The 27818-nt window shown below is 43.6% G+C and overlaps 3 protein-coding genes across 5 annotated transcripts; 2 read left to right on the top strand and 1 right to left on the bottom strand.

Moving 5' to 3' along the window:
- Positions 1-214: 214 nt before the first annotated feature.
- On the top strand, positions 215-9187 carry LOC124692699 (cytosolic Fe-S cluster assembly factor NBP35-like). 2 transcript variants are annotated; one of them, XM_047226129.1, is made up of 4 exons: positions 215-289; positions 2711-2764; positions 2929-3030; positions 8270-9187. In XM_047226129.1, exons 2-4 carry the CDS (start codon positions 2716-2718, stop codon positions 9178-9180), a joined length of 1062 nt encoding a protein of 353 aa, XP_047082085.1. In that variant the 5' UTR covers positions 215-289; positions 2711-2715; the 3' UTR covers positions 9181-9187. The 2 variants fall into 2 exon arrangements, with proteins under 2 accessions (XP_047082085.1, XP_047082087.1); XM_047226131.1 differs by lacking the exon at positions 215-289 and adding an exon at positions 358-379.
- A 1406-nt stretch (positions 9188-10593) lies between these two features.
- On the top strand, positions 10594-14037 carry LOC124692698 (F-box/kelch-repeat protein SKIP30). The gene is made up of 2 exons (XM_047226128.1): positions 10594-10706; positions 12695-14037. Exon 2 carries the CDS (start codon positions 12738-12740, stop codon positions 13797-13799), a length of 1062 nt encoding a protein of 353 aa, XP_047082084.1. The 5' UTR covers positions 10594-10706; positions 12695-12737; the 3' UTR covers positions 13800-14037.
- A 455-nt stretch (positions 14038-14492) lies between these two features.
- LOC124692697 (glucose-6-phosphate 1-dehydrogenase, cytoplasmic isoform-like) lies at positions 14493-20507 on the bottom strand. Of its 2 annotated transcripts, none has more exons than XM_047226126.1 (16): positions 20395-20507; positions 19168-19388; positions 18824-18909; positions 18622-18670; positions 18377-18548; positions 18051-18208; positions 17908-17976; positions 17668-17726; positions 17233-17269; positions 16931-17002; positions 16623-16770; positions 16195-16290; positions 15404-15474; positions 15145-15260; positions 14918-14963; positions 14493-14834 (listed from the first exon to the last, which is right to left on the bottom strand). In XM_047226126.1, the coding sequence occupies exons 2-16, from the start codon at positions 19348-19350 to the stop codon at positions 14661-14663; spliced, it is 1536 nt and encodes a 511-aa protein (XP_047082082.1). In that variant the 5' UTR covers positions 19351-19388; positions 20395-20507; the 3' UTR covers positions 14493-14660. The 2 variants fall into 2 exon arrangements, with proteins under 2 accessions (XP_047082082.1, XP_047082083.1); XM_047226127.1 differs by having other exon boundaries at positions 20225-20476.
- Between the last annotated feature and the right edge of the window lie 7311 nt (positions 20508-27818).

Here is a 27818-nt window from a genome sequence, read left to right as displayed (position 1 = left end):
AACGAAGATTTTTTTTTGAGCCAAAAAACAAGCAACGAAGATGCAAAATTGTCCTTGACAACACCGGCCCAACACAAGGACCGAAGCGTCGCAGCCGTCCGACCAGGATCGGACGCCCGGTACCCTCCCTCGTTGGCCAGGGTTTCCACGCTGCGAGTCTCATTCCCAGTCCAAAACGAGAGGAAGTCCCCGGTCCGCTCGTAGCAGCAAAACTGCGGCGGCAATCTTCACGGCGGCGATCGGCGGCGGGATTACACGGCAAAAGGCGAGCTCTCCCCTGCAACGCTAGGTACGACACGATAATCTCGCCTCCCTCCCGACGCGAGCGACTGGAGCGGTGGAACCCCGACGGCGGCGGAGCCCCGACGGTGTCGCGCAGGTTCGATCCCCTCCTCTTCTCCCTTTCCTCGCTTCCCCCTCTTCTTCCCCTCTGCGCCGCCTCCCATGGCCGCCCCTCTCCCGGCGCGGCCGCCGACGACAAGGCCCCGCTCGCCGACCTCTCCCCGAGGGAGCTCCATCTCGTGGTCGTCTGCTTCACGTGGAGGCCCCGTTGGTTACCTCGCCTGGAAGGGGGAGCGGCGGGAGTCGGCCGCTTCTGGATTAGGGCGAGGTGGGTGGCTGGAGGCCGGCGCTGGTGGAGGAGGGAGCTTCTGGACGCGGCCCTGATTGAAGAGGGCGCGGCGGGAGTCGGCCGCTGCTGGATTTGGACGCCGGTGGCAAGAGGCGCTCAACACCGCGTCGCGCGCGCCGGCGGTCGTATGCTGTATGCCTGCGGCGACGCTGCTGGAATAGCATACCCAGAGACCTCCTTCCTTGTACAGAATCTCCGGCGGCCTCCACTGGCACCTAGATTCCAAATCCATGGACCAGCCGGCCAGCTCGTTTGCCTCCAATACTTCTTTTTTCTTCTTCGATTTCTCCGCCTACTTCTGTAATATACACGTGCTATTTTAGTACATGTACACATGTTTATATGGTCCAAACTCAATAGAACACCAAATTTCATGGTTTGTACATCCAAACAGGATTTGGAATTGGGTTCACCCTTTGATTCCAACATAAAATTCCGAGCACATCCAAACAGCCGAATTCGAATTTGGAGCCAATTCATTTCCATCTTGGATTTGGAATCTGAAAGTCCAATTCAATTCCATAGAGGCATCCAAACACAGCATAAAAGATTTCCATGCCTTCTGGTCCTAGGACTTCAGTTGATCATTATGTGTTGTAGTGGTGGTGTACAGTTTCGAGCGCTACATAGCAACGCCAGACGAGAAGCTGGGAGGTAGGTGCAGCATCGAGTGGCGGCGGCAGCTGCGGGAGCAGCGAGCTAGCGTTCTTCCGTCCCCGTTCTGAACAGGGGATAAAGGGGCAGTCCAATTTGTTTTGAGTCGGGTGTGAGTCCGTCATCCGTGAGGGAACCCTTCAGCCTCTCTCCTCGCTCGCGCCTGCCCTCCCTCGCTGCGGCCAGAAGCGCGCCACCACCGCCCACCGGCCACGCCGGCAGGCCGCTTGCCACCCGTCCCCCGTCCTCCTCTGCTCTGCGCGGCTGCGCCCCTGCCTATCTGCCGCCGCGGCGCTGCCAGTCTTCTACGCGTCGCCAACCGCCCCTGGCTGGTCCGCCCTGCCTGGCCGCCGCCTCAGCTTTCTGCAGCTCCTGCCCGCCCTCCTCCAGTCCTCCTCGCGACTGTTGTCCGATACCGCCCTATTGTTTGGGCCTGGTCTCACGGGCTCGATTGAACTCAGCTAGGTAATTTCATCACTAGTTCAATTGGATACACTGATTGGATTTAGTTCTTGGCCTGGGTCTTGCTCCAATCCTGGATCCACCACTTACAGCAAGAAAATCCTCAAAAAAAAGAAATTAATTCAAAAGGGAAAATCATCGAGTTACCAAAGTAATGTGTGGAAACAAAGGAAAGTCAAAGGCTCAATCGATCGATTTGATGTTGGATTTCTGCTGGTTGTCAGTAGATCTGGATGTTTTGGATACATTATCGCAGATGGAATTGGATTGAGCCCATAATTTTTGTCCTCGGTTTAGGATTCCCCATTCATACTTGTTCGCATACACCCAGATATTGCACTCTGTAGGTGTAGAGGTTTATGCGTGTTGTTACGTTGAATTCAGTTAAATTTGCTATATTTTTTTTGATGCTTGAATTATGCTAGTCATGGTTCAGTTTATTTTGCTTCATGATATAGGGATTTATGTTCTTATGCCCGTGGATCAACATCAACTTTTGAGCTAATGATTACAAATCATGTTATATATTAACAGTGTCGTCTGTATTGCTACATAGTTATTGAACTGTAAAGCTGGTATTGAGTTATTTAAGAATCTGCTACTACTACCGAGTATAAGAGATGGAAAATACCATGTTTTTTTTGAGAAAGGAAAATACCATGTTACTGATCTAGAACAGCTGCCATTTTCATTCATGGTATGTTTGTTCCATGGTGCTAGGTGGACACTACCCTGCTAAGGGGCTAGGTGCCACCCTCCTGTCTAGGTCTCTGCCTAATGCTGACTATAATCCGTCATCCCACCACTTAGAGTACTGCAAGGTCTTCTAGCCCAAGCGGCAATCTCATTTCCTGATGCAATTGGTTGATGTTTCTCATGCCAGGGAGGATGATTATTGTTATTTGTGTCCCACTACCATTGTCCCAGTTTTGATGCTAACTTTATGTAGGTTGTATTTTGCAGAAGAGATGGAGAATGGCGGCAGCAAAGGTGACGTCCCGGAGGATGCCAACGCGCGTAAGAAGCCACTTCTTCCTGTGGGCATTGATTATTACCACCTGTCTCCCTTCTCTTTGGATTTGGGGCAGATTTGGTCGTCCAAGTTCTCATATTTTCTAGGTCATTGCGATGGAAGATGGGATATATTTTGTAAGCCTGATTGTTGTGTCTTCGTTGTGCAGATTGCCCTGGAACACAGTCGGAGGAGGCGGGGAAGGCAGATTCTTGCGCTGGATGTCCTAACCAGCAGATTTGCGCCACTGCCCCTAAGGGCCCTGATCCTGGTAATTAGATCATTTGTGCCCTTGTCTCATATATTTTGATGCAAACCCTCTGGTTTAGGTAGGTTTTGATTTTCGCTACAGTAGTTGAAGATGTGGTATGTCAACCTTAATACATTCATGGTTTTTGTCTACTGGATTTTGAATGGCCACAGATGACTTGGTTAAGATGCAATACATATGCATTCCGAACTATAGAGCTGGTTGTGCATACTGAACTCTACATATGCAGTCTCTTAAGAATCAAAGTGGTGGTAGCCAGTGTATGGTTGTAGGGGTAGTTAACCTGTCAGTAGTTTTGAGAAGGCAATGCCCAAAATACCAGAAAAGGAAGTTGAATCTGGAATGGTGATTAAAGGAAATTCGAGTCCATCAATTTATTTGATGTTTTTTCTTCAGTATTTGTGGGCTGTATTAGGTTTTAATCCAATCTGGGTTGGTCTGGCTGCATCCAGGTGGTAGATGATCTTTGGCGTAATGATAGTTTTCGTTGGGTGTTCCGATGCCATGTAGCACACCGATAGATGAACTAGAACTAACATATCTGCAGATGCTTGGCACAGTTTTAAAAATGTTTCATATATGGTTAATTATATTATATCCTAATGCCTTATCTCTTATAAACACATAAAAGAAGTTTGGAGTCCATGGATGCCACTACTAATGGAACTGCCACTGCTGAAGTTTTACTAGAGTACAAATGTTATATATTTTGGTCCTTTTTTCCTTTTGCTCAAGGGGATTTGCGTGCTTCAACTGATTGACCTGTAGTTTCCTCCCCTAGAGCAAACCAAATAAACTACTGGAGATTATCACGAAAAAACAGTAGTTTTTTGTCCCCTTTGGGTGGTAGGTGCTGATGTCCTATCTGTGGGGACAATCAAATATTTTACTCCAAAGAAGCAACATTTTAGCCGCCTTGGGATTGTCGTCATCTGTTTTATCTTCTACAGTGGAGGTTATTACACGATTTGTTATGTGTTTCCTGAATGTAATCGTGCTGCTTTGATAATTTGTACGCTTGCTGCTAGACTGAAGAATGATACTGTACCAAGTGATGGTTCTCGTATATACATACAGTAGACTGAATATAATAGAACTGAGGTGGGGAACATATTTCAGTTTCTGCTATTTCCATTGATATGATGCTAAACTGAAGCCAATCGAAATATTGATGGGATATAATAGGATGCTTCAGTTACTAGCGTCAGTTTTGATGTTGAAAACTTGTTGTCGACTGCGAGATGTGAAAGTGATATGTTTTACTCGAATGTCAGCTCAACTTGAATAATGTAGGGTGTTATTAATATTTCAGTAAAAATATTTTAGTGTAGAATTGCACATGAACAATTTGCCTGTCTAACATGCTGAGGCTTGAGAATTTCAGATTGATGGACAAGCTTGGTGTGTTTAGCATATATGCCTTCATGTTTTATACCTTTATATGGAAATACGTCCACTCCCCTTCAACGGGCGTGTAGTCCCAAAAAATATCCTAATAACTCTCAGATTCTCCACTTTACACTAGCCAACTATAAAAATGAGTGCAACTTGTCCCCTTGCTGTTTTGGGCTTTGGCTGGCGTGGCATATATCTTGTGTTCTTGATATGTTGCATTTATATGCAGCCAGTAGATCTTGATTACAATTATTTTTTCAAAAGTGTGTCCTGCAGCCCACTAGTCAGTAGTCATAGTCGTTCCGTTCCATGATTCCATCCTCCTCTGTCTATCTTCAGTTCTTCATATCCATTTGTCTGCTCAAGCCTAAACGGTATAAAGTGGACATGTTCATACTAAGGTTGCAGTCTGTCTCAGTCAGAGTAATTATCAACTAGTAGATGATTATGTTTATGACATACAAGACATACCTTATTCAGGACTAGTTGAATGCCCGTGCTACGCCACGGCTCAAAAAATTTATCCAACTTGTAGAACAAAATTTCTAAGAATTTGAAACTAAAAGACTCAATTATAACGTCGAAAATTCCATTATCTTTACTATTAAAATGAAATCTGTTATTACTCAGTTAGTGGTGAGAAAGTTTGGTGAAACTCACCACCGGCAACATCTGCATTTCAAGAGGAAGCCGTTGATTTCCAGCTAGCAATAACAATCTTGAAATCGCTCCATCTCCAGCAGTGTTGCTTTCTCTCTAACAATGATAAGTTGCAAGGATCATCTAGAGAAACCATTTTGATGCCAGCAAAGCTTACGTGCCTAGAAGTCTAAACTTGAAAGCACACTCTCATACTAAATTGGCATTTAAGTTACAGGGTAGATCTTCAAACTTTATATTTATCCCTGGAATTTTATCTCAAGAATCATATCCTATTAGAGCTATGTTGTACAACCTCAACGATTACTGTTTGTGTCGTGTATAGTAAAATGTTTCCAAATCAATAAAACTTTATTGTTAAAAAAATACAGTAGGAAAGAAGTTTTGATTCACAATGCTACCCTATCTGATATGGCATCAGTACAGGAGAGAGTACAAAACAAGTATCTGACTTATTTCTTCATTCAGTCACCCCTTGAGCGGCACCTCGTAGAATCAATTTACTCCCTCCCACACAAATAAAAAGGCTAATAACTCCCATCATAATTCATCATATATGTTAACTACAATCACAAACGCTGAGATTTTTGTAAATGGGTGCTCCGTATTAGGAGAGATGGATGCACGACTGGACAATCTCCTACTCCTGCAGGAGAGGCATGCAAATGAATTACATTAGTTGCTCTCGACTGAAGTTAAGCTCTAAATTATAGGAAATTACCATTCATCCTTCTCTATCTTTATAGACATGATGAAATATTTGTTGCTGCTAACAAGAATATATGTAGCTTCCATTCTGCAACATTGTACAAATGGGGCACAATTACAGATTAATTAATTTATGACAAAAAAAGTTTGACCCCATCTGCTAAATGCATCACTTCAAGACAAAGAGCCTAAGTTACAGAGATCCAATATAGTGCAATGTAACATTTGGATGATAGGTGTGGAAATATATATCCAGTATATCAACTCCATTTTCTGAATGTCACCTCAAGGAAAGATCATGTGCAAAGCATTATTTGAAAGATAGAAATGGAAATTTGTAGTTTATTTTCTCCATAAATCCAAACTACTTTTACCGTTTGTAGAAATATTTCTATACATGGGAAAATGCTTCTGCAATTGTTTGATTTCTATAAAATATAAAATGCTTCTAGCACTGTTTTGCAAAAAAAAAAAAAATCGAAATGGGGCTGCACCTGGCCTTTTCACCAATCGATGCACACAGCCTTATTCATTTATAGCAAAGTTTAAATGGCACTGTTTTAGCACTGTTTTCCAATAGATGCTTCCAAACTACAGCTAGAAATATTGGAATCTTATAAATCTCCACTATAGCTTAAGTTGGTCAACCTATACATCATTATCATTCCTTCATTTCATCTTCTTTCCTAAACTCTGTGGTTATGGAGGCAACTGCAGAAACGGGATAATCAATTGCCCACGTGAACCACCGGGATTAGGCTGTTTTGTAAAAGAAAATGTGTAAGCAGAGAAGGCTTATTCAAATAAAATTCATCTATTAACGATTTAGAAGACCTCTCATAATATAGATAAACCTCAACCTAACTCATCAAGTGAACATAATATTATTCATCCATAATTCTTTTTTGGTTGTGTGCACTAATTCAAATATCTAAAGGTTTCAGTGAGTCACATATAAACCATCTTGATTTGAAGGATTACATGCTAAATTTACCTATATGGAGTGAATGAGGTGGCATTTCCAACAGATCATTGTGACACAATTGTACGCCCGATGCTCGGATTTGTCTACGCACTGAGCAGAGCACCTTGGCCTTGTCTCATGGGTCAGCTGAGCACGAAACCTTGTCATGACAGAGCCAAGTTACGTCCAGATCAACACCTGAATCAAAGCAATATTTATTCCCTTATAGTAAATATGATCCTGCGATGGTGAATTAAATGAAGGTATAATGAATCACTTGTATACTACATGGAACATGAATCTGTAGGAAGTTGATTAGAAAAAAATTCACACAATAGTAGGATCATGTGCTTATCTGAGACATCTACCATACTTAGTGGTAATAGTTTGCTAAAACAATCCAGTCTGACTCACATATCATATTCATATACTGTAGTAATCCTCTTTCTCTTCCTCACTTTAAAGAATTGCTGGAAAACTTCACCCCGCCAAGTTACAAGTATAAATGTGTACAAGTAGGAGTATGTTTTTGAAATGAATCAAATCATACCAAAAAATAATGGATGTTCACGATCTGGAATACTTGTTCATTTCCTTTGCTCCTGTGGTTTCTTGACCTCCGATTTGATTTTATTATATGGTGTAGTAGAGCTATCAGTAGACAGACACAGACATGAAGTAACAACTTCCAATCTGACATTAGAATACTTACATTGATGGATAGATTTTCGTGCAAATAAAAACTTTGAGATATGTTTAGTGGAGCAGATCGATGAATATACCCGTATCCAAGGTCGATGGACTGGTGCCTCCCGTAGGCAGATCAGAAGCAAACGTATAAGAGGAAAAATCCATTGGTAGACCCTCCGCCAGGTCCTAACCATCTCGCCTCCACCGAATATACCATGGATGGGCGCCTCCCCGACCTTGCCACCGGAGCTATGCTCCAGCCACACACGTCTGCCTCATATCCCAGGGGATCACCATGCCTATGGCCACCTGTTTTGCCGTCGGCTGAGGAAGAAGGATCTGACAGAGAGGAACAACCGGCAAGCGAGACATCTTTTTTTGTTGGGCTTGGCCCATGTGCGCGCGTGGGAAAAGCTAGGGGAATGAAAACGACGTAGTAGAGATATAGATAAGCTAAGTATGTTATCCGTTTGTACTGAGATAAGATTGGTTAGCTACTTTTAAGGGGTGTAAATGTGGTGGAGTGCGGTGGCATTTGCAAGGTAAATAATGTAAAGTGTGACATCATTTGAAGTGTGACATCAGTTGAAGTGTGACATTACATGTTTCACTTTAATAGTAAAGATAAATGTGCATTGGATCAAAAGCTTGTAACTAATACATTATATGTGCTCTTGCTTAAGATTTCTATAGCTTAGTTCTCCTTCTTGATCTATCTATTTTGGCATGTGGAGTTCAATGCATGCTCAGATATTTTTTAGCTGTTGCTTCTATTTATTAAAATTAAAAATGGCTTAACTGTTGACTGTATTGTTTTTCCAGACTTGGTTGCTATTGCTGAGCGGATGGCTACTGTGAAACACAAGATACTTGTTTTGTCAGGGAAGGGAGGTGTTGGAAAGAGCACGTTTTCAGCTCAGTTGTCATTTGCCCTAGCTGAAAAGGACCTTCAGGTTGGCCTTCTTGACATAGATATATGTGGCCCTAGCATCCCAAAAATGTTAGGCCTTGAAGGCCAGGATATTCATCAGAGCAACCTTGGCTGGTCTCCCATCTACGTTGAGTCGAACCTTGGTGTCATGTCAATTGGTTTCATGCTGCCTAACCCTGATGATGCTGTCATATGGAGGGGTCCTCGCAAGAATGGATTGATCAAACAGTTCCTTAAGGATGTTGACTGGGGGGAGATTGACTATCTTGTAGTGGATGCTCCTCCTGGAACATCTGATGAGCACATTTCCATTGTCCAGTATCTACAAGCCACAGAAGTTGATGGTGCGATAATTGTCACGACTCCACAGCAAGTGTCTCTGATTGACGTGAGGAAGGAAATCAACTTCTGCAAGAAGGTTGGCGTGCCAGTGTTGGGTGTTGTGGAGAACATGAGTGGCTTGAGGCAGCCATTTTCAGATCTCAAATTCATGAAGCCAGGTCCTGCAGGGGAGACAGATGCCACAGAATGGGTGATGAACTATATCAAGGAGAAAGCACCAGAGCTTTTGTCAGTCGTCGCGTGCAGCGAGGTGTTTGACAGCAGCAGGGGTGGCGCGGAGGCGATGTGCATTGAAATGGGGGTCCCTTTTCTTGGTAAGGTGCCGATGGATCCACAGCTGTGCAAGGCAGCCGAGGAAGGGAGGTCATGCTTCGTTGATCAGAGGTGCAGTGCCAGTGCACTGGCCCTTAAAAGCATAATCGACAAGCTGATCAAAACCAATCCAGGAGATGGTGTTTGACCTGCTAGTAAACGATTTACAGTGATGTCTGGCAACTCTCATTGTACCACTGTTTGTCACACGCTTGTGTGATCTTTAACTCTGTTCTTCGTTTTGCAAATGTTATTCGCTTGTGTATCAGATTTTGTTTCAGCAATACCGAATGGTGATGCATAGTAGAGCCATAGAGGCAGAAGTTGCATAATTACAGTTTGCAGATTATTGTCGTTTTGGCTTGGAAATTGCAGTTGTTATCTGTTTTGCGCGTGTTTTTATGTCTTAACTGAACAGTTTTATTCTGCTGTCAGAAGACATTGATGCAAATTTAGCTTGTGTTTGTATAGAAGTAAAATGATATTAGGATGATTTGATGTTTATCTTAAAACTTAGAAATGCGACCTAGAAGATTTTCAGACAAACTTATGAACATGCACTGTGTCATCGATAGATCAATTGAGCCTAGCTTTTACATCATTTGGCGACTGAGACTTACTTCATTTCTTACATTATCAATTGAAAGAGGTATAGTGCTGAAGTTGGGTGGCCAGGCTTACAAGCGAGCTTTTACATCATTTCTCTACAGAATTGCTCCAGTATCAGTGGATCAGCCACAATGCCACAATCCTGATGACCTACACATTATCTGACTTTGCGATCACTCTGTTACATACTTACAATCCGCCATATGCAGACCAGATCCGAGGGCCGACCCCTCAGCCAAATGCACGTTTGCACACCATTCCAGGATTCAAGCTGATGGTTATTATCAGTCACGGAAACTTCGGCACCAATCTGACATAATGGCCATCGCACACCGACCTTCACATCACATGACGATTCGCATGAATAACACCAGTACGCCACGATCGCAGTGCTTACCAAATGAATATTTTCACTTTAGCAGGTGATCTTGATTTGTAAACATCACCCCACACAAGATCGGTACATGCTGAAGTGCTGAACCTCTATGAAGAATTTTGCAACCACGGCGATCGATCCCAATCTCAATGCATCTAGATACATTTAAATTTTAACAAATCTTAGACAACCTTCGCTAGACGTAGGTAGTACCTGATTTCGTTGAACTGCTAGCCACACCATCCTCCGTATCATACTATCATGATGTCGGTAGTGGAATCTCCAAAATATTTTTATTTGAAACGAGAAATCTCGAAAATCCGGCATTCACACTTGTTTTATTCTTGCGCTCCACACGAAAATGGAAGATGTTAACGTCTTTTCTTGTGTGAAGAAGAAGCCATTCCGCCGCGTAGCATATTCCCTGGATACGTTGCGTGAAGACGCCCCCAAAATAGCGGAGGGCGCAAAAAGGCCAACAAAATCCCGTCGCCCCTCACGCCTCACTCCTCTCCTCCCTTACCCATTCCTCTCGCTCTCCCTCTCTGCACCGCATCGCACCGAGCGACGCCTCTCTCCGGCGACGAGTCCGGTGGACGGCCGTAGGCGCGGACGGAATCGGGCGCGACCTCCCGGCCTTCGTCTCACCCCTCGCCTCGGGCGGGTGCGGGTCTCAGCTCCGACCTGAGGTATGGTCGCCCCCAAATCACGCGACGGTTGCCCAATTCGTTGGTTCCACCTTGGATTTATGATGGTTGTCGGTAGATCTGGATGCCTCCGATGCGTAGCCGTAGATGAAAATGGGTATACCCCGTAATTTTCATCCTCGTCCTAGGTTTATGATTCCCCCCGTTCATACTTGTTCGTCTGCTTCCAGATACTGCTCTGTGTATGTAGGCATATGGAGGTTTAGGCACGCTGTTGCGCATGGAGCTGAGTTAAACTCGTGACATATTTCCTGATGCTTGGATGATCCTAGTCATGGTTTTCAGTCGATTCTGCTGCATGGTTTTGGAATTTACCTTCTTATTATGCCATGGATCAACATCAAGTCTTGGAGTAATGATTACAGATCCTCGTTATAGAGTAACAGCGTTATCGCATTGCTATGACATCTATTATTGAATCGTGAAGTTGCTGTTGACTAGTCTACTGCTACTACCCAGTATCAGAGATGGAGAATACCTGGACAGCAGCAATGTCCATCCATTGTACAGTTTGTGCGGTCAGCTAAGAGGCACCAGTGCTCTACCCTGCTTGGGTGCTAGGTGCCACCCACCTGTATATATAGGTGTGCCTAATCCCCGCAAGAATCTTGAAGCCGCCCTGCTGCCTGCTTAGTGCCTTTCAGAGCACTGCAAGGTCTTGCCTAAGCGCCAGCCTCATTCCCTGATGCAACTGGTTGATGTCGTTCATGCCCAGGGAGGATGATATATTGTTATTTGTAGCATTCACCCTACTATTCTCGTCCAAACCAGATGCTAAATTTATGTGGTTTGTCAAGTATGCTTATAATTTTATTCTGGCTCCAAGGCTGCTGCCACCTCTGCTTTGCTAGGCTAACCTTCTCCTTGACTCTACTACGGTTGCAGCTCCTCCTGTTCTGCGGGATCCATATTTTGACCCCATCCTCCGCTATCTTGCACTGCCAGCACACACATGAAGCCATCTCTTCCCCTTCTCAGCTTGCCGAGTTGGCTGCCCTCCGCACCTTGACTCACTAGGCAATCTCCCCACCTAGCTCTATGTTGAAGTTGCCCAGCCACTTTTAAAGAACTGTATATGTTCTTTTGATCATATTTAAACTAAGAACACAAGCACCACTTATCTTTGGGGATATATAGAGGACTAGTGGACGAATATAGAACCATGTCAACTTACCAGCCCATTTATCTTTGGGGATATATAGAGGACAAGAGGACGAATATAGAACCCTGTCAACTTACCAGCCCATTAATCTTTGGGGATATATAGAGAACTAGAGGACGAATATAGAACCCTGTCAACTTACCAGCCCATTAATTTAGTGCTGTTGAGGTGGAACTTGCTATGTGTAGCTTCTCCGGAATACTCAGTCATCTGTTGTTAGACACTAACCTTGTCAACTTTGGAACGCTTTGATTGATTACTTTATTTTCTTGATGCTATTTTTTCCTATTACAAATCTGTATAGTCAGAAGTTCAAAGAATGCATGGTCAACATATATGTTAATAATTGCAGCAGCAGCTGTTTCTTTCCTGGTTGATGTAAACAATCATGATTGTTGCCCTATGCCCTTGGTATTATGACCAATCTGCACACATTTTTTTTCAACTTGTACCAGAGCGAGTGTCAAGTAAGAACTCTCAATAAATGTGATCTACTGTTGCTATGCCTTAGAATGACTCCCAGCTAGTTCAGATCTATTCATACTCTTTTGTTATATGCCACTCCCAGTAAAGAAAAGACATCTCTGATGTGATGTGCCCTGCAAGCTCACCTTCAGCCTCACTTTGGACATTTTACTTATTTTTCGTGTTTATTGTTGGTTTTAAGTTTTAACTTTTTTCATCATTCCATGTTTCAGTTTGTCTGAATGATAATTTTAAGATGAATGTCTTATCATTTATTTTGATTCTACTTTGCTGTTTTCTCTGTACAGTGTAATCTGAGCTTCGTGTATTTGACTATTTTCAGGATTCGTACGTTTTGTTGCTTTTGTGCTGCGTAATGAGATAATATGGTTGAGTGCACAATGGTGTCAACTTTACTTGATGGTCTTCCTAATGAAGTTGCTCTCCAGTGCCTTGCACGTGTCCCATTTATATCCCATCCCGTTCTTCAGCTGGTTTCCCGCTCTTGGAGAGCATCTGTTTGCAGTGGTGAGCTTCTGAATGTTAGGAATCAAATTGGCGTGACAGAAGAATTGCTATGTGTGTTAGCATTTGAACCTGAAAACATTTGGCAACTTTATGACCCTCTCCGAGACAAGTGGATAACTCTCCCTGTCATGCCGTCTCAGATTAGGAATATTGCCCGCTTTGGAGTGGCCTCTGTTGCTGGAAAACTCTATGTAATTGGTGGTGGCAGTGATAGAGTTGACCCACTTACGGGAGACCATGACACAATCTTTGCGAGCAATGAGGTCTGGTCTTATGATCCTCTCCACCGTTTGTGGGCCCAGAGGGCTCCAATGCTTGTAGCTCGAGCTATGTTTGCTTGTTGTGCATTGGATGGGAAGATAATTGTTGCAGGGGGCTTCACAAACTGCCGCAAATCAATATCAGAGGCCGAGATTTATGATCCTGAAGCTGACACCTGGGAGTCCCTTCCTGATCTTCGTCAGGCACACCCATCTGCATGCTCTGGTCTTGTCATCAAGGATAAGATGCATGTGTTGCATAAAGGGATATCGACAGTTCAGATTCTGGAAGATGGTGGCAATTATTGGGCTGTGGAGGACTACCATTGGCTGCAGGGCCCAATGGCAATGGTTTGTGGGGAGCTGTATGTGCTGAGCAACAGTTGCATTAGGAAGCAGCATGGGGAGAATACATCTGACAAGATGGTTCCATGTGCATCTGGATTCCAAAGCAGGATTGCATTTGGGATGATTGGTTTAGGAGAGAGCATATGTTTGGTTGGGGGAGTGATTGGGCCAGGGCCGAGAAATCAGTGCATTAAGCCACTGTCTGATGTTGATATCTTGAATGTCACAAGCGAGAGGCCAACTTGGCGACAAGGCTCACCGATGACACGTTGTCGAGGGAGTATCGCTGGCTGTGCTCTGCTGAAGATCTAGGCTCATTCCAGTGTGGCAATGCTGGGATCTTCCTGTTGCTGAAAATTGCAGATAGATTTTATTTATTCTGCATTTCCTTTAATTTGTGAAAAAGGTTGTTACTTATTTGGTTTTGAATCACCTGTTGTAGCATCGAGGATATATGTTGGCCATGACTCAAATGCCAGTGTGTCAAATCAGACATACTATATTTGTCCTGAACGTATGCACATTTGGAATTGATATATGTTCCTTGCAATGCTTGCTGCGATCTTGCTGGTTTGAATCTTTGCAAAATTCTCCATGCATTAAAAAAATTGGAGTTGCTATATACATAATAAAAGCCAGGAACATGAAGTTTTTGTAACTTTTCAACTGTAAGCTACTCTTGGTATCCTGAATGTCATGTGATATGTTTCGCAACTAGAAGAACAGATGCGCCTGGGGAAAAATCACTACTGTTTATGCAACTCAATCTGTTTTTTCAAGCCAAGTTTACCTTACTTTCCACTGTTTGTGGGGCTCATGACTAAATATCGATGCCAAACCAATTTGAGGGCCAGACTATCTTGGTTTTACCCCACTGTTGGCAAGGCAAACCAAGCAGCGAGAGAGAAGAGATGCGAGTTTCATGAAATACAGAATCAACTGGTCTTGCTATGTATATTTTTTGCTCCAACCTTCGGTTTCCAGGGTTCTTACGCGGTGCCAAAATAACTTAGCAAAAAACATGGTATCCTTTATTTATAATTGTATAAATGGTACACTGTTTTGGCAAGCAAAAACTTCTTGTTACAAATGCTCTTCCGTACTACACACAAGCCCAAGTGATTTTCCCCCAAGTAACTGTCTGTAAACCCAGAAATGCTTCTCTGCTGAAGGCTATTTTGCAAGGGTAGGAGGTACCCAAACATAGCCAAGAGTCTGCATATACCCCATCCTCTTGCTCAGCTCGTCGGCCTCTGGAGGACCCCGGGATCCTGGTTCGTACGGCAGGGCTTTCAGCTTGCCGGCATCGATGTCGTGCAACAAAGGAGTGAAGATCTCCCAGGCAGCCTGAGGAAACACAGCGTCAGGTTCACAATGGGGATTCACTGCAAAAAAGAAAAGCATAACTGCAAACAGCACAATGTACAAACCTTCAACTCATCTCGGCGAACAAAGTGCTGCTGGTCACCTCTTATCCTGCCAAAACATATATCGGTAATGGTGAGTAGTTTGAGAGGGAGGAAAGTGCTTGTTCTTTCGGACGAAAGGTGAGAAGTTTCTAGGTTATGTATGGCGCCTCCAATGAATTGATGCGTAAAAGGCGTGGAACATGTCAGAAACAAATTTAGTAGGAAATAAAGGATGGACCAGCACGTACGTGTCCAAGATGAGGCGCTCATACGCTTCTGGGATCTTCGTATCTTGGTACCTTTGCCCATAGGATAGATCCAGTTCGCTTTGTTCTGTTGCCATTTCTAGCCCTGGTTTCTTTACCTGCCGAAAGTCATGTAGTTTGTTTAGACAAAAAATCACTTGAAAGTTCTACTGCTATATTTGACCCCCCAAAAAATGCCGTACTGAAGTTGACAGAAGTTTCAATCTTTTAAGAGAAAGTTTACAGAAGTAGTTGTACATACAGTTAATTTCATATACATGGATTCCAATGGCTGCAGGCGTATAACAAATTCATTCCTCCCTTGTTTCTTGCCTGTAAAAAATAGAAAATGAAGAGCTTTATATAACAGCAGTAGAAACAAACAAGAGTGGATTTGTACCAACTCAAAAAGAAAAAAAGCCACTTCATAGACATTAAGTGCATTGGATATGATTTGGCACACTTTTAGTCAAGGCTTAAGATTACCCTGGGGTTTTAAATTTATCTTATGCGGTAGATTTGATCCAATTCTGAAAAATTATAGATTACTCCTAACAGTTTGAAATAAATAAAATTTAATATTATGAAGCATTTCTTGAGCTCATTTACTAATGACTCGAGAGAAGAGAAGACGAAGAATGGTTACGCTAATCGGTAAGGTGCTAAGGTCAAACTGAAAGTACTCAGCTCACTTAAATTTAGTGTTCTACAATTTACAAAACCATCCCATGCATTCTATAAAGTGTGGAAATTTCTAAAGGGTGTATGCTCATACTTACATTATACGTTTTAAGCAAGTGCTCCTCTTCATATCAACACGGGCATATTCTACATTTCTCAGTACTATAGCTGGACTTAGAGCATGCTCTTTAGCAGCAGTTCAGCACTGTAAGATCTTACAACCTCAATAAAACTTATCTTTCCTAGGGCCCTTCCCCCCTACTCTTGACTGAGATATTCTAGAATAATTTCTTTTCTCATATTAGGCACGGCTTTTGGAAGAACAAAAGTGGTGTCAACATATTTGAAAAGGAGAAAAGCATAAGTACATACATTTAAAAATATCACCCGGAGCATCCTTGAATTGCACACGTATCTCTGCTTTCTTAGAGCCCAGTGCTTTACCTGCCTTAAGGATGAAAGGAACTCCTACATCACAATTATTCAAATGTCAGTACTGGAAGATAAAATACATGGATCTGAAGGTCTCAAAGTAGCTTATGATGCAGCCTCATTCTTTTAGTACAACGCTCCAGATGTATAATGGAAATCTTCCAATCCAAAAAAGAAACCGAGTCGCAAATATTCATGGATGTGCTGCAAGACAGATAATGTTGTAGAACTCTTCACACATAAAGAGTACCCTCAGCACGTGTTCAGATGGGGCTAAAATGTGGAGATTGGTTTTAAAATATAGTACTTGATGCTGTGACTTTTGAGATTTTCAATAAATAAACAATATTGGAAGAAGTAAAATATACCTTCCCATCTCTCATTGTGTACCCTCAGCACGACGGATGCAAATGTAGGCGTGTTGGATTCATTTGGCACTGTGGGATCATCCTTGTAGCCATCATATTGTCCAAGGACTACCTCGTCATGCTTTATAGAGGTCACTGATTGCAGAACCTGACAGTGTAATATGAAACTGTAAAATAAAAATTTACTTCTAGGCAATAAGAACACAGAGTTCATACTTAGGCATCGCATGAAAAAGTCCAAAGGTGGAATTCTCTATTAAGTAGAAATAGAATATGGAGCATAATATGATTTAAAGGTCAGTAAGTACCTTGACTTTTTCATCTCTTATGTGCTCAGGACTAAGAGAGACAGGCTTTTCCATGGCTACCAAACAGAAGACCTGCGGATGCAATGATAGTCAATAACCAGGGCTCTGAATTCCTAAAAAACAGTATTCGTTTCGAGAAATTCTAATGTATGGTCGGTAGCTGCTCTCCCTACTCAGAAGATTTAACATAAGAACTGTGATTCTATAGAGCGCTAACCATTCTGAATGAATGTGAGTAAAATATTGGGAAATTCTCACAGTAAATAATTGCTACTACGGATTCATACAAGGACTATATGTACCTGCAGCAAATGGTTCTGAATGATATCCCGGATGATCCTGTAGCAATAAAAGCGAAGGCAGATATTTAAATTAGTATGAGGGGAATAAAGATACATAATATAAACACCGGAGCCAGCATGTTTTTGATATTATATCTGTTAATAAATAGGAGAGACTAATGCACATGAATGGACTTGAAATCAGTAAAAAAATGGGTTACCATATAGCTTAATGAAAGTGTTCGCTGTAAAAATAAATATGCAAATTGACCACTATGAGATATACATAACTATAGATGAAACAAAATACTTGTAAGGACAAGTTGCGCTCCAATTGAATTTACAATATATAGAAGCGATATTTTACACCATTGTTCCAGCTTAAAGCATAAGTACTTGAAACAAAATGCATTCAACATGGAAACTTTCTTGCAAGAGTTGTTATTTCCAACATACCCATATTGATCAAAATATCCTCCACGCCCATCAGTTCCAAAGTCCTCCCTGAATACAATCTGCACAATAGGCTCATTAAATGCAAGCACATACATCTGTGACCATTCTAACATCAATTTATTTAATTTTAGACAAACAACAACGGAAGCGATCTGAAACAAAAAATGTAAATACAATATACAAAGGAAAAAAGAAGAACGGCAAATGTAAGTGTGGTAAAAACCTAAGAGTCCTTATTACCTGTACGTTATCAATGTTATCACGATTCCAGAGGGGCAGAAATAAGCGATTTGCAAAGCGGAGCACGAGCTGCAAATAGATGATAATATGAAAAACATGTGCAAGCAGAATCTAGGAACAGCTAACCATAACACACAAATTACCAGGTTCTGGACCAACTCCTTCCCTAAATAGTGGTCAATTCTATATAGTTGTTCTTCATTAAAAAGCTCTCCAAGTTGGGTACTCAGTTCCTCTGCAGAGTCTAAATCCTTTCCGAAGGGCTTTTCAACAATAACCCTTGTCCAACCACCATGAGAGGCTGAAAGTAGAACAAAGTAGTTAGCACAGGTAAAGAGCATGTATCAAAAGACCTTAGCACAGCAAAATAATTCATATACATATGTTTTCAATACTTTGAAGGAAGTGCAATAGTCAACAAAGTTGACATCGAGGGGACAGTTTTTCTCTATCTCGAAAAGTAACTCACATGGAGTCATGCAGTATGATCTTATCATTTTGCATACTGAGGGGTATACTGATGGAGGCAATGCCAAATAAAATAGTCTACGGGAGTCCTTTGATGTTTCATTCTCAGAGATTGTCTTGTTTAGCAGTTCAAATCCTTCCCCACTATCATATGAACCACTAACATATTTAATCTGCAAGGAGAATTCAGCATGGTTACATATAGGCCAAATATTACAGAAGCTATGCATAATATCGCCAACTCACTAATTGCAGAAATTCTGAAAGAGGTTCCTCTGAAGCTCCTTTGAGATATCTGTAACAATGCAATGATGATATTAATATGCAGAGGTTTTACGGAATCATCACTTCCATGATACAAAAAAATGGAGGGGAAACACCATCCTCATACAAAACACATAAAATTATTTGTACAGGAAGATATTAGCTCTAGGAATGTAGATCTTACCCACGGATGCGTTCTCTTAACCCGTCATCAGAAATATTTGATCTTGCATACCCAAATATATGGACTTCTCCAGCTTGTAGAAATCCCTAGCAATATCAGGGAGTACTATTGATAAATATGCATTTGACAATGTGTGCCGACCTGAGAAGACATATGTACATGGCATGCTGTATACAATACAGTGATGTTCAATTATTTCTTTATCTGTACAGTATACACTTGGCTGCAAGCTAATCATTTCAAGACCAATGCACTAAATTTGTGCGCTAGTTTATCTAATTTGAACCGCGACTCTTGCATTTTATCGACAGTTCTGAAGGAATTTCTAGTTATGATAGAATTACCTGTTGGAAAAGGTTAAAGAGTGCCGGGAAAGTTTTCTTCTTAGCAAGGTCCCCAGAAGCACCTAGTACAACAATGGACAAGCAGCCAGACTCTGAAGAAATCTCCAGGTCCTTCAGATCTGACAGAGAACTCGAGCTAATTCGCTCCGATGGCGGGGAAGATCCACCTGATCCCCCTGACATGATAAACGGTATTGTTTCCTCTGTCCTTTCGAGAAAACCTAAGAAGGGAAAGGTACAATTAATCTCAACAAGTATAAGCTCTTCAGCTACATAACTTTAATCAGCGCTAAGTTGAACCACTTTATCAGCGCTAAGTTACTGAAGAAAACAGCATGTTTGTGAAGGCCATCACAAACTGATTTGACCGAACTTTGCTGCTCAACTTTTGGTCATCAATTGCCAAACTGAAAATGTAACTTTTGAAACACAATTACAGAGAAGATTGTTCTAGCAACGTGTTCGTGGACTAGTTAACCATGAATGTGCTTCGGAAACGATGAAGAAAACATGGATGTGCTAGTGCTGCTAGGAGTAAAAGTTGCTGCCTATGCAAATAGCTGCACTGAACATGGCATCCTCATATGTGTGAACATAAAAAACTGTGAGGTCCTGCATTTTCCCCTAATAAAAAAATAAAGAATTGTGGGGTAGAAAAAGGCAAACATGACAGCTATCCTATTTGGAGCGGCCCAAAGAACGGGCTTGTGGCAGAGAGTGTGGTTTCCCCTCTTAGCCTGCCCCGCGCCATCTGACACTCTGTCGAACACTATTCCCGCACGGCCGCACCCCATTTCTGTTTGCCAGCCGCTGTTCGTGCACTGACTCTCACCTCTCAATTTTATCAAGTTCAGTTCAGCTCACATTCCGACCTTGAAACAACTAAAACGCCAACCACTCCCTGGACATATCAACCAACCAACCAACAAACTGTGTTCCCACCCCGAGTTATGCGACGACCATTCATTCCATTGGTGCTAAAGCCTATGGCATGAACATCTGCCCACCATGAAGCCAAGAACAAAACATACAAACAAAATAAAAAAAAGCACGGAACCTGCCGGCGACGAGAGGTCGTCCCGAGCCGGAGACGGGACCGGAATGGATAGCCGCGGAGAAGGACCTCCCACGGCCGATCGATCAAGCAATGGCTCCCAGCAAGGGAGATCGTCGCGGTGGGTAGCTGTGCGATCGATCGAGAGAATGATTGAGAAGAGGACTACTAACCAGCGAGCGAATGGCGGGGTTTGACTTGAGAAGGAGGAGACGGTTGGATGGGAATATTTTGGTTGGGTTGGAGGGATTTATATGGATCGCACTGCCTTTCCTTTACTAGCCGCCGCTTATATACCCGCGGACTCGCCTCGTCTCTTTTTGACCCGGCTAACAACAGAGTAACAGTCCACCAAACCTTGTAAGTGGGTCGCTATCATGTATGGATCACACCGTTCAACTTTTATTAATAAATAATCACGAGGGAAAGATTATCGACATTTTTGTTTAGTAGCATAGAGGAAACATATTTTATCTTCAAGTATTTTCCAAGTATTATAAGAACGTAAACCTGGGATTTTTCAATAAATGGCTGTGTGCATCTATTTGATGCAGAGACCGGGGTGATACCATTTCGAAAAAAGAAGTATTTTTGAAGTATTATAAGATTGGCCCCTCAACCCAGTACCTGGAATGCTAACTGTTGCTTCGCCAGCTTGAAAACTGAAAGATCGAGATGTCGCCTAGAGGGGGGGTGAATAGGCAATTACAAACTCTTGCGGATTTGTCTTGTAAGAATGCGGAATTAAACTATCGTTTAGTTTACAAGCACAAACCCTAAATATGCTAAGCTCAACTAAGTGTAACAATAGCAACTAGAGCTAAGCAAGATAGGCACAAGATATATGTAGCACAAGTGATAGCAAGATATATGTACTTCAAGCACGATGGCTATCACAAGGAAAGAGAGCTCGGGTATAGAAATAACCGAGGCACGCGGAGACGAGGATGTATTCCCGTGTTCCCTTGCTTTGCAACAAGGTACGTCACGTTTGGAGGAGTGGAGGTCCCACGAAGGATTCCCCGCGCCACGAAGGCTCACCCTATTCTCCGAACCACACCCACGAAGGATAATGGTCCTTTCCTTATGGTTAGCTTTTCCTCCGCTCCGGAGATGGCAAGCTCCACAACCACTTCACAAGCTCCACGAAGGAGAAGCCCGAGCCTCTTCACAATCTTCTTGAAGAGATCACCGGAGCACCAATCACCAAGCCAACTAGGAGGTCACCCTCCAAGAGTAACAAGCTCACGGTCTCTCACTCGAACAAATCGTGGTGGAGAGCTCAACACTATGCAATGATGCAAAGCAAGAACACCGGAGGTGTTCAAGTCCTTCACACTCAAATCCCACCAAAGCAACGAATGCTAGGATGAGATTGGAGATGAAGAATAAGGGGAAAGTCAACCAAAGACTCCAAGATCTAGATCCCAAGAGATTCCCTCACTTAGAGAAGAAATGGTTTGGTGGAAGTGTAGATCTAGATCTCCTCTCTCAAATCCTCAAATATGAGCAAGAATGGTTTGAGGAATCAAGGGGGAGAGCAAGTTCTTCAAATAGCAACAATGGAGGTGAGAGAATGGGAAGAACTAGTTGCTCAAGGTGGAAGAAGAGCTATTTATAGCATGGGAGCAAATAAAACTCGTTGGGGGAAAAAGACAAGAAAAACGGGCAGTAAAACGGCTAAAAAAGACAGCCCGACCGCCAGCGAGGCCGGTCGACCGAGCTCGGGCCGGAGAGGCCGGTGGCCTGCCCGGTCGGACCGGCCCACCGACCGGGGCTGGGCAGAGGCGCGCTGGGCGGCAGAAACGCCTTAGGCCGCGCGGGGGGAAGGGCCAGGCCGCGGGGTGGGCTGCAGAGCGGAGAGGCCCAGTCCGGCCAGGAGGCCGGTCCGGCCGGAGTGGCCGCCGAGCGGCCCGGTAGGAAACCGGCGCCTGGGCCGGGGGAGGCGGCGGCCCGGTTAAAGTCCGGTCGGACCGGAGGGCAAGCTGGGCTGCCCGGCTGGTGGGCCGGTGGCCGCCCGGTCGACCGGGTGGGCCGGCGTGCGGTCCGGTCGACCGGTCGGAAACCGGGCAGCCGTCCCCTTTTTTCTTTTCTTTTTCTTTTTCTTCTTTTACCTTTTCTTTAATAACTATTGCTCCCGAACTCCGATTAACATGAAACCAATTTTGTTGGAAAGATAACGACGAATAGAACCCCAACAAAAACTGGAAATATGGAGACTCCTCAAAGAACATTTTAGATGATTTTTAGAGACGGAGTCTCTCACCGTCAAGAAACGGTGAAGACGTCCAAACTCGAAAATGCAATAGAAGATGCATGCGGATCCGTTTTCGATGAACTTGGGCTTGTTGTAAAGCTAGCAACAAGCTCAAGAAACTCACACAGAGAAACACCAAGAAGCAATAAGGATATGCAAAGTATGCAAAGGATTGAGCTCCCTAAGACGATGTGATCAAGTTACTTAACCGAAAGCCCCTCTTAATAGTGCGGCTATCTATCCTATAATCCGGTCTCCCAACATCCACCTTGAGACCGGTAAAAGGAAAACCTAGCAAGTCCATACCTTTGCCTTGCGCATCCCGCTTGATCTTGATGATAACTCTTCAAGCTTTACTCAAGCCGGAATGCCTCACTTGATCAATGTTGCTTCGTGAAGACTCACAAATACTCCCCCATACACTATGATGGGAAAGCCCCACTGATGCACGTCTTCACATGTCCATTAACACCAAATGGACGGCAAGCTTCAAGCATGTGATTCACTCAAGATGCTCATCTTGAACTTGCCCAACTCAACCTTGTATCTTCTCATACTCACATAAGATAGAGCATGGCTAATATTGAGTTCCACATAAGAACTCCATCTTCATTTCTTCTTCTTGATCATATCTTCATACCGATGATCTTGATGCCAACACACAAGGTATACCTTTATCTTCATGACATCCATACTTGAATCCAACACATGGAGAGCAAGTAGAACCTATGGAATATTCCTTCATATAAACTCAATGAAAATATTAGTCCATAGGGGTTGTCATTAATTACCAAAACCACACATAGGGGCAATGTACCCTTACAAAAACGGTGATAAATAAGTACATACACATACCTATATGAATGCACCCTATATGAACGCAACATCTAATATCTTTATGAGCATATCCAAGTGAGTCCAAAAATTTAATTTGGTGGGTTTTAATATTGGAGAAGTCACAACATACGTTCTCGTCGATACATCTCGCTATCGACGAGAACGTCGCCTCCTACTGAAAGAATATCCCACCTTTACGAGACATCAAAGTATTAAAACTAAAGTTTAAACTGTGGTGGGCTGATGGTGCCACTGCCCTCCCGACCATCCAAAGCTTCAAACACATATGGCAATCACAAAACAAGAAATATAAATTCTTTGTAAAACAAATAACAGAAAATAGAAATAACTCACGTAATCTGGAGAAAAGTAAAATAAAACAAATAAATATTTTCTTGAAGTTTAGAACAAATAGATTTTTTTGCAAACTAATATCTTTAAAATATACTACCTCCATCCCAAGGCTTAAGGCCTATATTTTTTCAGAAAGTCAAACGAAGTAAAGTTTAACCAAACTTTTAGAAAAATTTATGAACAAATATGATATTTTTTAGATACCATATGAAAATATATTTCATTATCTATCTAATGATATTTATTTTGTATTTTTCATGTTAATAATTTGTGATAAAAACTTAGTCAAATTTAACATAGTTTGACTTTCTGAAAGAAATATAGGCCTTAAGCCTTGGGATGGAGGTAGTATCTAATCAATATATAGGAAAATAATCATAAAACACTCCATCCGTTTCTTGATATAAGCCATATACTTTTTGGCAATTTTTTTTTAAGAACACACATTGAGAGAAAAATACACCAGGTTTAGGCGGGATTACATCTCCACATTTAACATGAGGAAATAGAGGACTTCAAATAAGTTAAGAAAACGTAAAGCAATTTCTGAAGAAATTATCCAGACGAGTGGTGCACCACAATACATCCTATATTCTAAATTTGCTCTTAAAAAACTATACAACTTGTATCTATGAATGGAGGGAGTAGGAAAAATGAAGAAAATTTACAAGAAAGGACCGCACACCGCCACGTCGTCATCAAAACCCCATATAGTGGATCAAGTGACCAAGTCTAGAACCTACGTACCAAGAGTTTCTAGCATGAGAGCTCAGAACCACACTTATCATCTTGCAAATATTGAGGGGGGAAATAATTTCCCTTTGCAAGAAAATATAGATATCTTTTCCTCTCCCCCTTAATATATCATGTACTCCACATTTGTTTGCATATTTTTTCTCCCAACAAAACCATAAATATAAAATAATACGACTACTACTGGCTGCATTAATTAGAATAATTATTGGTAGCATGTTAGGGCATGTAGTGGTTGGTGTCTTGGTGACCGGTGGTTTTCGCACTCATGTTCTTCTGTCTGCGCACGATCAAATTCTTTATCCTCGAGTTGGACTTAAACCATTGGCTGTTGTAATCAACACTCATGATAGCAGCCCCTATTTTTATATATAACAACATTGTGTAATTTGTAAGGCGAGGACATCGTGCGTATCTTCGGCCCCCACGTCTTTTGATGCGCTATGTATGATTGCGTCGACAAAGACCAAGGATATGCTTTGAAATCAATTCACATCATTGAACGGATATGTCTCCAGCTTACCTAAAACATCCAAATCTAAAAAAATAAATAAAATAAGGTGATCCAAATCCAGTTTTACATGTTGAGAAAGAGAGAAATGACAGTAAAGAAACTCCTAAGACTTCCCATCATACAAGGTTCGCAAAAAATGACCGTGGGATTATCACACGTAAGTTCATCACCGATGATTCACTCCGTGATATATGAATCATAGATGATTTTTTATAAATAAACAACAGTCAGTCTTGGCTCATAATAGGCGAGTTTTAGTGTCATTAACAATAGTAGTATGTGATATATAGAGAAATTCATATAAGTCCTACTCCTAACCTTGCCCTCCTCCAAAATCTTACTTCATTCATAGCTCCTTGCCTATTTTCATCCGTCAAACATGTCATATTGGGGCATGGTCAACACCTAGCCCCAGCCTACGGCATCTAACTAGACTCGGATGTCAGAGCTTAGGTTCGGTAGTCGCAGGATCTCTTGCAGAAGAGGCCACCTCCTCTGGTGAGAAAGGCAAGAGAAAGAAAAGAAAGTGAGGAGAGAGAGAATATAAAGAGAAAATAAATAGAAAATGAAATACTACGGTTCTACTCACACGGGAAGGACGGGAATATTGGGGGAAAGAAGAGGTGGGTCCTAATAAAGTGGGGGTCTCATTTTTATGCACCGTTTGATTTTTGTTTAGACAGTTGCTTCATCATCTTTTGTTAGACATTATATTTGTACATATTTATACTTACGTCCAGGTACTTGTAACCTAATGTAATCTCTCCAAGTCTATAAATACAAGACCACACGTCTATAAATACAAGACCACAACCACGTACGATTGTTACGTTGTGCTGATCCACCTCTGCTCTCCTTACTAGGGTTAGGGTTTTACATGGTATCAGAGCTCGCGTGCGCCGCCGCCGATCCAATCTGGTAGCCGCCACCGGTCATGACTTTCGCTGCCTCCACCGACGCCACCTCCGGTGTCCTCCAACAAAGCACCGTCGGGGCGCTCACCACCTCCTCCATGTCCGTCTCCACGGAGGGGGCCCTGTCGCCGCCGTCCACCATCGGCACGTTCTCCTCGTCGTCCACTCTCGGGGCTCTCTCGGCCTCGACCGTCAGCGCCTCTACGATGTCGGCCATGGGCACCCTTCCGGTTGGGAGTATGTACTCCTCTGCAGGTTTGGGGGGCGCCTCGTCATCGACTGCCACTGCTGCCGCGCCGTTTCACTTCGGCAATCTCTTGACGGTCAAGCTCGGCAGCGACAACTACCTACTGTGGCGCTCCGCCATCCTCCCGCTCCTGCGCTCCCACTTGCTGATGGGGTATGTCGACGGGAGCTATCCGTGCCCGCTGGAGCGCATCCTCGTTCAGTTCGAGGGCCGCCCTGCCGCGATCCCCAACCCCGAACACCGGGCCTGGGTGATGCAAGATCAGGCGCTCCTGTCGGGGATCAACTCCTCCCAGACCCCCGCTGTTGGTGGACTGGTGATGTTTGCCGCCACGGCGGAGGAGGCCTGGGTGACTCTCTGCGACTCCTTCGACACCCACTTCAGCGTGCAGTTTGTGCACATCCGTGGGCAGGTGCAGAAGATGGAGAAGCTGAACTCGTCGATCACGACGTACTTCAACAAGATTAAGGCCATGTCGGATTCTCTCACCGCGATGGGCCAGCCGCTGGCTCAGGAGGACTTCGTTGCCTATGTCCTCAACGGGCTCGACGAGGACTACGAAAACCTCGCCGAGAACATCAATGGCCGCGAGACGCCGATCTCCACGCGTGAACTCCACGCCCGCCTGTTGTCCACCGAGCAGCGTGTTGAGAGCCTCCGGGCCACGGCCCTGCACTCAACCGCGTTGGCGAACGTGGCGTACGATGGCGGTGGCCGCGGTGCACCTCGCCCAAACTCGGGTGGGGGGGGGCTACTCCAAGCCCAACCACCCTCCCGCTGGTGGTGGCCGTGGTGCGCCACCACCCTCTGCTCTGCCTCACTCCAACAACACCTCGGGCTCCTCTGGTTCCAACAATGGAGGGGGCGGGGGTGGAGGCGGGCGTCGCTGGAACACCGCCGACGACAACCACCCCGTGTGCCAGCTCTGCAATGCAGTTGGTCATGTCGCGGAGCGCTGCTGGAAGCGCTTGGACAGGGACTTCCTTGGGGCCGGCAATGATCGCGCCAACATGGAGCGCCAAGTCTCGATGGTGATGCACGACAACAACACCAACACTCCGTCCTACCCGGTTGACCCAACCTGGTACATGGACACTGTCGCCACCAACCACCTCACCGGGGAGCTGGACAATCTCGGCGTCAAGGAACCGTATCAGGGGAAGGACCATGTGCACACTGCTAATGGTCAAGGTATGCATATCTCATATTGTTCAATCTACTCTTCCCACAGACACTGGCACACCACTTCGCCTTAAAAATATTCTAGTCTGTCCTCAAGTCACTAAGATTCTTTTATCTGGTCATAAACTTGCTCTTGATAACAACATCTTTGTTGAAGTTCATCCTTTTGATCTTTTTGTGAAGGACCGATATACGAAGGAAATCATCCTTAGTGGTCGAAGTCACGGTGCCCTTTATCCAGTTGGTGGCCGAGGGCCCTCAGTCAGACAAGTTTTCAGTAGCATTCGAGTTCCATCATCCAACTGGCACTGTCGTCTAAGACATCCAGCGTCCCCAGTTGTAGAGCATGTTCTTCGCTGCCATGCCCTACCTATTGAGTCTAGAAATAAAAGTTCCTTAGTGTGTGATACCTGTCAGCAAGACAAAAGTCATCGGTTACCTTTTCCATATTTCACTCGTGTAATAAAATCTCCTTTAGAGCTAGTTTTTACAGATGTCTGGGCCCTGCCCAAACTTTCATTAGTGGCCATACTTATTAT

The sequence above is a fragment of the Lolium rigidum genome, chromosome 2 (assembly GCF_022539505.1).
Source record: "Lolium rigidum isolate FL_2022 chromosome 2, APGP_CSIRO_Lrig_0.1, whole genome shotgun sequence".
In the NCBI taxonomy this organism is placed as follows: Eukaryota; Viridiplantae; Streptophyta; class Magnoliopsida; order Poales; family Poaceae; genus Lolium; species Lolium rigidum.
Note: the sequence above shows the minus strand (reverse complement) of the source record. Positions and strands in the feature narration are given on the sequence as shown.

What these genes read in the sequence shown, in the direction of transcription:
- LOC124692699 (XM_047226129.1), top strand. Translation starts at nt 2,716, where the DNA reads ATGGAGAATGGCGGCAGCAAAGGTGACGTCCCGGAGGATGCCAACGCG. An exon ending in CCCGGAGGATGCCAACGCGC is followed by an intron (nt 2,765 to 2,928) that starts GTAAGAAGCCAC and finishes TTCGTTGTGCAG; the next exon opens with ATTGCCCTGGAACACAGTCG. An exon ending in CCCTAAGGGCCCTGATCCTG is followed by an intron (nt 3,031 to 8,269) that starts GTAATTAGATCA and finishes TTGTTTTTCCAG; the next exon opens with ACTTGGTTGCTATTGCTGAG.
- LOC124692698 (XM_047226128.1), top strand. Translation starts at nt 12,738, where the DNA reads ATGGTTGAGTGCACAATGGTGTCAACTTTACTTGATGGTCTTCCTAAT.
- LOC124692697 (XM_047226126.1), bottom strand. Translation starts at nt 19,350, where the DNA reads ATGTCAGGGGGATCAGGTGGATCTTCCCCGCCATCGGAGCGAATTAGC. An exon ending in ATAACATTGATAACGTACAG is followed by an intron (nt 17,727 to 17,907) that starts GTAATAAGGACT and finishes CCTATTGTGCAG; the next exon opens with ATTGTATTCAGGGAGGACTT. An exon ending in TAAGAGATGAAAAAGTCAAG is followed by an intron (nt 16,771 to 16,930) that starts GTACTTACTGAC and finishes TTACACTGTCAG; the next exon opens with GTTCTGCAATCAGTGACCTC.